Below are 10326 nucleotides of genomic sequence, written 5' to 3'. Positions count from 1 at the left end.
ACATAAGTAAGTATCTGAAAAGATATATTACTTATGACTTCCAGGCTTTTTACCATATTGTTCTGTTATAGCTTCTTCTACTATGCATATGTGCTTTAAATTTAAAATTTCAGGCTTCTTAGGAAGAAAATGATACCAAAAAAAAGGGTTTTTTTAATTCTCTAAATACTAAAGATGTATGAGATTCTTGATTTTTCAGAAGAGGTTTCCATTTTCCAGACAAATTAGGAATATTAATAAATCACATGCATTAGTAATAGCTTTACATTTTCAAAGTGCTTTGTTCTCTGTTCAGGAAAAGACTGAACCATATGCCCCATTTTAAGCATGTGAGTAAGTCAAATTATATTCGGCAACTGAAAATAATCACTTAAAGCAGAATGCAAAATTCCATTAACCTCTATTTGTGCCATGAAGCATACGAAACATCGAGCAATTCTCAGGCAGTTGGTGTGCCATGACAGCCATTTAACATACTGGAAATATAGTCTTCTCTTGTTACAGAAGAAAAAGAAATGGGAGAGAGCCTGACATTCATATCCATGTCAGAAAGAACAGAGTCAATGTGTTTAATACAAAGAATCAAGAGATCAGTCACTGGAGGAGAAAAAGTGTGCACTATTAGAACACAGAACACAATATACAGACTTGAGGTTGAAAATAATCTTAAGAGAAGCTGAGAAAAATCCACCAATTATCCTTCATTTTGATATAAGTGGCACTGCCGGATTCCTGCTTCAACAGATCAGTAAGAATTACACAAAGGTGGGGGTGATGCTCAGAAAAGGGGAGGTTTTGGTGATCTTCCAGGCAAGTCTTCCAATTTTACAAATCAGGAGAGAGGAGTTACCCAATAATGAAAAACAACAGATGGCTCAAGGATTGGTGCTAGGAAGAAGGTTTTGGAGCATTCAACTCACTGGAAGGCACTTGTATAAAAAGAATACCCTTCTTGATGGATGGACTCCATCTAAATACCTGGGATACTAAACTTCTAGAATTAAGTACACAAAAAATAAGAGTTATTTTTACTCTCTAGATACTAACTATGTATGAACGTCTTGATTTTTCAAGAGAGGTTTAAATTTTCCAGAGGAGTTAAGAATATTAATGATCATATGCATTAGTTATAGCTTTACATTTTCAAAGTGCTAAATTAGGAAAAAAAGATTTAGAAATTAGGATATTAAAATCAGGCACAGGCATTAAATAGGAAAAGAATCAGCTAAACAAGACTATAATACAGGATAAAGAAACATCAGATGGCAGGAATATGGAAGGGGCAGAGATAAGAACAAGTTAGAACATCTATTGGAACCTGTAAGCAGGTCACTCACCCAGCTTCCTTTTCAAAGCCAGTCAGCTCTCTACTCTGGGTTTCCAGCCAGTTTATTTTTCCTGGGGCAAACTTGTCCCCAAAGAAACAAAATGAACAATAAAACGTAAGTATTCAAAATAACAAATAGACAGATAAACCAAACCTTCAGTCCTTCCTAAGACCCTGAGAGGGCAACGAGGCTCTATGCTTCTGCCTCAGTACCAGTCATCTCTCCTCTGAACTCTGGCTCCTGGAGCTTTCAATAACTCCTAATTCACTCATTAACTGCAGCTACTACCAGTCTTTCAGCCAGGCAGACTCTTAACTGCTGACTACAGGCAGCTAGGTCTCAGCTGAGCACCTCCTTAACAGTGCCACAGTCTGATAATACAATCAATTAAAAGATCAATTCTAATATCTAATCTGGTTAGGAAACTGGATAAGATCAGAAAGAAACAACTGAGAAGTCTGTATATTGACAAAAGGAATCTGGGCAAGAAAATGAAACAACAAGAACTGGTATAGAACAAAAAACAAGTATCACAGACATATTAGAAACAAGGCAGAATAGCAAGTGTGACCAACACAGGTATTGAAGGCCACACACTCCGTAAGACAGAACTAGATGTAAAGGTTGAGGATACCATTGGGCATTGATATTTTTATTTCACTGTAATCTACCATGTAGCATGGATAAAACAGAATCAGGCCGAGTCAAAAATCACTTCGAGAAAGATTGCAGAAGAAGTCCTATTGGTATGGTTTTAGACATCTGCTATCAGAGCTGTGGCCAGGCATTTTGGCAGCTGGTGCCAGCCGTGGGCAGTGTATCCCCCTACACACTATTAAGATTACTTCCATTTGATTTGGCACCACTGGCAGCAGAAGAAAATATTATTGGGGGGGGGGGCGAGTAAATATTATTTGGGAGGGTTAGCCCCCAACCCTCCCTCCTGCAAGGCTGTTGGTGAGAGCTGGTGTTGTGTACGGCCATGGAGGAGAGGCACCAGGCACTATGGGATGGCAGCACTGTGGTGCTACTGCTGTCACCAGCTGCCATGAAATTAGTTTGGGGAGCTAAGCCCCATTAGCCCTGGCCTTCCACCGCCTATGTTTGGCACCCCTCGTGTGAGAGCTTCAAGTGCCAATGTATCCCTGGCACTACCCTTCCTACAGTTTTGTCTACTATAGACCTCCATGGCTAGAGCTAGACATGAATAGCAGCAACTGTATATTCAAGGACAACTAACTTCACAAATACAAACTGGAGTACAAATGCTACAAATAATGATATCCAGGAATATCAAAGCCTTAATACAGTCACAACAAATGCATTCCCCAAATAGTCACTGAACTAGTAGGACTATTTTTGTTACATTTTGGTAAGCAGTGAGGATATTTACAAAAAAGCTGGTGTAGAAAATAACTTTGGAATAAGTACACAAGTTGATTTGATTTAAAGTAAATAGAAGGCTAACCAAAGAGTTCTGTAACAAAGGATTTTCATTTCAAAGGGACTAAATTTGAAAAACTAATGGAACTAGATAGTGAAGAAAGCTCAAGATTTAAGTGAAAGATTCAAAAGCTATCAGAAATTTGCATCCCAAGAAAGAAGAAAACCTTATTCAGAAAGGAACCAGAGCCAGCTGAATAAAAAATCACCTCATAAACGACTTTTCCACTCTTGAGGAAGGGCTTTTTGTGCCCGAAACCTTGTCTAACGTCTCTCCCAACTGTACTGTTGGTCCACTGGAAACCCTGATTCTTACCTATCCCCTGAGTTATCATGGTTACAACACCACCATTTCATAAAGGACATCTGGAGTAAGCAGAGAGTCTACAAGGAAGCAGATAAAAAGACTGACCATCTAGGAGCACTGTCGTCAATAGCAGAAGGTGTAGGGATCGAGTGAGACTTGCCAAGAGTCAAGTGAAGCTAGACCTAGCAAAAGAAATTAAACAGTAACAGGTTCTCTCACCATACTGTTAAAAAGAGAGCAAGACAAGAAATTATGGAATACCTATTCAGTGAAGACTTGATGGAAATTTAAAAAAATATCACATAGAAAAACATGGGAGTTGGTGTTACAGACACTGAACAATATTGGGTGTATCTACATGTGTGCTTTACTGCACTTGACTAATTACTCCACAGTAAAGTGTCACAGTCTACATGTGCACTGGTATTAGGGTGCACTAAATTAATTAACTCCCTTGTAGGTTAGTACTGTCACCAGCAGTACTATCCTACAGCGGAGTAATTATGTGCAATCAAACGCATGTCTATACTGTGACAGGGGCTGGCTGGGGCATGAAGGAAATAAAATGTGGGGGCTGCCTGCTGCCTAGCCCTGCACTTTAGTACCCTTGTACCCCAGACAGCCCCTCTGCTGCCCAACGGTGCCACCCACAGCCTGGGGCTGACTGCTGTAAGCCCCCTGCCAACCCAAGGCTGTTCCACCCCAGCTCAAATGGCATATGTAAAGCATCCATTCAGTAGCGCAAACTGCAAAGTCATGCATTTAAAGGCCTATAAGAATTTTGGTATATGCAGCAGAAGTGATGAATCAAAAATATTGATCTCAAGTACTGGAAGATCACAATACGACATCTGGAATTTTATGTATAATTCTGGCACCAATATTTAGGAAAGATTCACTCAAACTGGAACAAGTGCAGAGAATGGATAGGAGGATGTTCATGGGAATCAAGGAATTGTAAGGTTAGAAAAAACCTCAAGGGTCATCTGGTTCAGTGCCTAGTAGAATGGAAAACTGATCCGACAGGAATGAGTAAATGAATTTGGCTGGCTTGACTTTGCAAAACAAAGGCTAAGAAAGGATACTCCTGTTCTCTGTAAATGTATCAGGGAGTAAACAGCAGAAAGGAAGAAGAGCTATTCAAGTTTAAGAATAATGTTGGTACAAGAACAAATAGCTGCAACATGGCATGAATATAGGCTGGAAATTAGACAACAGCTTATAACAATTGAAGAAGGGAGATTCCTGACCTTTCCATTATGAGTAGAAAAGGTAAGTAATCTACCTAGTTTTGTGGCATTTACTAAATGTATATCCTTATGGCACATCCCAACGAATCTGAAAATTTTGCTAAATACCTGTCACAAGGACACAAAAAAGGAAAAGAAAGACTATATTTATTAACAGGTCTTAAATGATGCAATTCCCTGGCTTTACCTAAGACTGAATAAACTCTTTTTGCCAGAAGCAGTGTTTTTATTTATATTTATACAGAGCTTAGTACAATGGGTTCCTTAAAAGGGTTAGTACTTGTTATTAATGTAATAAAAAGTAAATTAATGTCAGTGTGAGTTAAGTGCTTGTTTAAGTGCTTTGTTGAATTGGGATATTTATTACAATTTTACATAATTAGCCCATGTTAATTTATTATGTTTGCTATATAAGTATTATTATACATACTTTAAAGATGGGAGAGATGAGATGCAGAAATATTAGGGACTTGCCCAAAGCTGTAAGAGGAGTTCCTGTCCAAGTAAGGAAGAGAATTCACTATTTTCTGGTTCTTAAAAGAGGTAAGGATTTCTTAGAGTGACATATCTTTGGGCTCAAGCCTGGTGAAGAATGGCTTGCATTCAAAAGCTTGTCTAATAGGGCTGTGTGAAGCTTTGGTCCCTGATTCGATTCAGCGGAGATTTGGCCTGATTCAGTGGCTGAATCTCTGAATCCGAATCGAATCAGAGGACACTTTAATCTCTCCAAATCAAATCGGAACCCTCCGAATTGATTCAGAGAGATTTGATTTGGAAAGTTTTAGACATAGACACAGCTTTAAATGTTTTTTCTACATACTTCTAGGTAGCGGGCAGCTCGTGAATGCTGTGATGCTGGGGTGCATGGAGTGTCCCACAGAAGCACGTGGGGTTCCCCAGCACACTTGGCAGCAGACTGGGAAGTGGACCAGAAGCACTTCCAGTCCACTTCCAGGTCCACTGGAGAGTGTGCTGGGCAACCTCCCACGCCTCCCTGGCTCAGTGACTGGTGCCTCCTAGGTCTGGGGTTGCCGAGCCATGAGCGTGGGGGGGGGGGCCCTGTACACACCCCATTGGACCTGGAAGTGGACTGGAAGTACTTCTGGTCCACTTCCAGTTTCACCACCAAGCATATGGGGGGGCCCCCTGTGCTCCTGTGGGGATGCTCCATCTGTCCCAGCAGTGCAGTGTTCACAAGCCATGCTAGTATCCTGAGGTATGTAGAAAAAACATTTAAAGCTGTATCTATGTCCGAATTGCTGATTCTCTGAATCAGCATCCAATCTTCAGATTCGGATTCAGCCAAATCAAATCAGGGACAGTGATCTGAATCAACAAACTGAATCACCATCCCCAATTTAGGCTGAAACCAAATAGAATAGGGTCCACTCTGCACACCCCTATTGTCTAACTCTATCCCAGCTATGCAGTTGGTCCAATAAAAGATATCACCCTAAGAAATCCTTGCCTCTTGCATAATTCCTGGGCCATCACAGGTACAACATCACTCTAACACTACCTAGTTCTTAAACTCATTTTCAGACCACTAAACTGGACTACTTTGAAAGATAAAAACAAGTTTTCCTAATCTATCAGTAACTTACTTTGTTTTTAAATTTCTTAAGTTCAAACTGTAGACTGTCAATATATCCATCCAAATCTCCACTGAATTTTATAATATTATCATTCTTCTTTTTTTCACAAATTAAGAGAGTTGATTTAAGATCATGCAAGCTGTGAGAAAGGGTCTGATATAGGGCAAACTGCTCAGCTGGAATAAAGATAGCATATAATCTTGCAATACAACAGAGTTGGGAGAGATTGTTATATTGAGCCTCCAGTACTGGTAGTGATTCAGAAGTTTGGTTCAACAAAGTCAAATGCTCAATAAAATCTTCTGCTGTTGTTAGCTCTTTGTTCAGCTTTGTAAATGCTGAATGGACCACCTAAGATAATTGAAATATTAATTAGAATTTTTTCCATTATAACACGTTACAACACACTATAAAACAGACCCTAACTTTCAAAATCTCTACAGTTTTTATAGCTTCTCTGGGTGTGTCTACATGTGCATTTGATGTGGGAGCAGTTTACTTACAAATAAACACTCCCAGGCAGGCAGCTACACATGCAGGCAAGCAGGAGCAGGTTTGCTGTTAATGGTAGCAAACTGCTCCCACTTCCTGGGGCCCTGCAATGGGCACCTGCTGCTACCAGGGTGAGCTCTAGGTTCCCCCTGGGTGCTAGCCCAGGGGCTGGCAGGGAACACTGAGCCAGGAGACAGCTGTCTCCTGGTTGGGTTGGGACACTGCATATCCCAACCCCTGCTCCCTGATCATGATCTCTGAGTAGGGGACTTGAAGCTCCGCACTGCCAGGGCAGGGGAACGTAGTCACCACCTGGGCTTCGGTGGTGGAGCCCACCCTGGCAGCAGGCAGCTACCAAGGACAGGAAGCAATCTCCCACCCCCTGGTAGTCAGCCAATGGGAAGAGGATTTGATCCCGGTCAGGTGCCTACATGAGAGCTACTGCACAGTAAGTAATTGCAAGTAAATATGCTACTTGCATCTGCAGGTAGCAAATTTACTCGCAGTCAGCGAGGTTTACTGTTCAGTAAAGCATGTGCACACGTAGATGCACGTTTACTATGTAGTAAACTATGCTACTGCACAGTAAATCATCTCGTGCAGACACATCCTCTGTTTTACAATCATAAGATTTAAAGAAAGATTAGAACAATATAGTTAATAAAATAACAACATAAAATTTATTTTGGCTGAAGATGGAGGGCCAGCTACTTCACATTTTTCTGACAATATTAAGTAATCCATTTTAAATACCTACACAACCACGGTACAGAAAAGCACATACTTGTGTATACAAAAGAATTAAGGCCAAAGCATTTTTACCTTGAGAGAGAAGGGGAAAGCTGGGCTATGGAATGAGTTGCCAAATAAAATTATACAATAAATTCAGTAGTTCTCAATCTTTTCACATTGTGACTGACCCTGGTTTACAACAATAACAGCAAATTTCGCTTCTATAGAAAAAGGGTACTATAATAAAAGATGGTGCTGCCTACCCTCCTCAAGACCACTTTGTAACTCAGACACTCAGGTTAACATGTGACATGGATTAACTCTGACTGATTTAAGAATTGGTTGCAAAGCCCTCCCCTTTATAAAGTTACAATTACTGTTATAAAAACAATTTTCAAGATGCCCCATGTACCCCAAGCATATCTTCCTAAAATTTGGGAAGAAGAGAGAATACAATGCAACATACAATGCAACATACAGCCTGCCATGAATCTTGCTATCCAGAATTCATTTATCAGTGCAAAACTTATAAAACAGGAGGATGGATTCTGTAAAATAAACTGCTACAGTTACCAAAGATAATAGGAAAAGTAGCAATGGGCTTCAACTACAGCAAACAAGAATTATTCCAAATCTCAGGAAAAACTTCCTAACCATAAAAATAGGAGAATGGAACAAGTTATTTAGGGAAGTTTCATCACATTTGCTAGAGATTTTCAAGAGGCCTGAGGGATGCCTATCTGAGATGGTCATAGATGGGGGTGGCCATCCTGCAGCAATGTACCCCAAGTGGCACAGGCAGTTGCTGTGTGTGGGGGATGCAGTAGACCAGGGAAGGAACAGTGGCAGATAGAGCAGGAAGAGGAAAGCAAAGCAGCAAACCAGACAGGGAGCACAGGGTAGGAAGCAGAAAGCAGAGCAGCAGATCAGGCAAGAGAACGGGATTAGAGTGGCACTCGGGGAGGATGCAAGGTTAATTTGTGGCCTGCTTGCCAAAAGGGTTGGCCCGCAATGGTTTAGGAACAGCAAGTCCTGAATCTGCAGAGGGGTTGCACTAGGTGATCCTTGAGGTCCCTTCTAACCTCATGATTTTTAGATTGGTAAATAAAAACACAAAGCTGGAAATCAGAAAAGAAAGCAAATTAATCAATTTCCAAGAAAAATGTGATAAATATGGAAACAAAAAAATGCAGAATCCCATATGACATTTTAGAGTAATTTTTCAAAAAAACTATACTTTAAGGTTTTCATTCAGAACTCCAACAATTAGTACTCCATAATTGTCCAATAACCTTATTGCCACAAAACAGTATTTGATCACAGGATATTGCTGATTTATAAATATATGGAATAAAATCATGCAGTATATTTTCATTCATTTACCCCTACATATCTGTTTAATAAAATTTATCAAAGCCACTTACATCTAAAAGATATGTATTCCTTGCTTCAATTAGAGTATTCAGAGATGAACTTATTATATTAAGCAGGCCTTCAAAATATGGCAGACAGTCTGTCTGATAGTTAAAACTTTTGACCTTAATCATATGGATTCGTCTTTCGGTAGTCATGCATATTATTTCTTTGATATCACATGTATACTTATCTAGAATATTCCTAAAATCATCAGAAGACAATTCTCTTTGTAGTTTTGAGATTCTGATATTCATAATTTTAGCTTCATCCACTATCTTACAATACTGCATAAAGTTTCTGCTGTAAGATTCAACTTGTGCCATTGAGCTACTAAGAACAGACAGAAGAGTCACAATCTGTGGATTAAATATTGTAAAATAAAGTTAGATATTGTAAGAAAAAGTTACAAAATATCATTGACACCATTAAAATTATGTTCAATTTTCTCTGTGATTAAGGTATCCAGTGATATTTTTGTAAGTGTATATCATTTTCCAAGGTATTATCATAGAAGTATATAAGCTGAACTTTTGCAGAAAACCATGGAATTATACTTTCTAATATTTAAGTTTGTATGCTGTATATCTCATTTGTACCTTCCTCCTCAGATTCCTGACTAAAAAATTAATTCCTATACGACAGCCACAAAAAGTAAGCTAATTACATTTTTTCCAGGTGTTTCCAGTTCTGGGTTTCCCAGAGTATTCAATGCATCTCTTACTAGAAGGTTAATTTTTCAGGACAGGAACTTCCTCATTTTCTGTTTTGGCACTACTGAACACACTATTAGCACTTAACTATAGATTGATGTATATAATACTTTTATGACTAAAGTATGTTACTTAGCTACTTTTCCTGAATTGCAGCACGCACATTGTTTTCATAGCATGGATCTGTCCCTAGAATCAGTTCCCAATTTGGCCATGGTACCGGGTACTGCTTTTGGCACAACTCAGTACAACTTTCAGGTGACTGCATCTTTTTATGTAAACACTGAGTGAAGACCAACAGATGAGGATCCTGATTAAATGGAATAACCTGAGCTAAAAAGAAATTATTAAAAAGTTAATTGTATAAGAAGATTCCCAGAATTAAAATATAAAGAGATATATGACAAAAGAGCTATATAACATGCAGTCTCCACTGACGCAAGTACTACATCAGTACCTTCTTTTCTCCATACAACTGATTGTGACATTCTCTTAATTCTAATATAATAAAAGCCTTAGTCTGTCTGTCTGTAATGCTTTATTCACACTCTGATTGGTTGTCTTGGCAGCCAATCACAATGCTGACTGAAACAACCAATCAGATGGCTCCAAGAGCATTCCAGACAGGAGGCAATGGTAGTGGTGCGGCAAAGTGCTGCCATGACAGTGGGAACAGAGGGGACAGAGCAGGGGTGCTGGCTTCACTGCCACCAGCCCTGCTTCTTGGAAGCGATGGAGGCGCAGAGTGCTGGCGAAACAGTGCTAGCTTCACCCTGACAAGGAGGGGGAGGCAGCAGGGAAGAGGGGAGGAAAAGAGGGAGAGAGGGGGGCAGGATGAGGACTGTGGGGGTTTCCGGTGGCAATACCAGCTTGCCACTTCTGTGCCCTCCCCCCGTCTGCTGCCACCACTACCACCAGGCCCCAACAACAGCCGGCAGAGAGGGAGAGGCGGCAGTGTAGATGGGAGGAGAGAGGGAGGGGAGACAGGGTGGGGGAATGTTGCATGTGGCCAGACATAGTTTCAGAGTTTCATAGTTTCTAGGGTCGGAAGGG

General features: G+C 40.2%; 1 protein-coding gene across 1 annotated transcript in view; it reads right to left on the bottom strand.

Annotated features, from left to right (window-relative positions):
- The window catches only part of DNAH14 (dynein axonemal heavy chain 14), a 333831-nt gene extending 324945 nt beyond the window's left edge, over positions 1-8886 (bottom strand). The window contains exons 1-2 of the mRNA XM_019515912.1: positions 8572-8886; positions 5933-6274 (exon numbers count right to left, since the gene is read on the bottom strand). Coding sequence (XP_019371457.1) covers positions 5933-6274; positions 8572-8886 — 657 coding nt within the window. The remainder of the gene's footprint in view (positions 1-5932; positions 6275-8571) is intronic.
- Between the last annotated feature and the right edge of the window lie 1440 nt (positions 8887-10326).

Source organism: Gavialis gangeticus, unplaced genomic scaffold (genome assembly GCF_001723915.1).
Source record: "Gavialis gangeticus isolate Ggan-Ray unplaced genomic scaffold, GavGan_comp1, whole genome shotgun sequence".
In the NCBI taxonomy this organism is placed as follows: Eukaryota; Metazoa; Chordata; order Crocodylia; family Gavialidae; genus Gavialis; species Gavialis gangeticus.
Note: the sequence above shows the minus strand (reverse complement) of the source record. Positions and strands in the feature narration are given on the sequence as shown.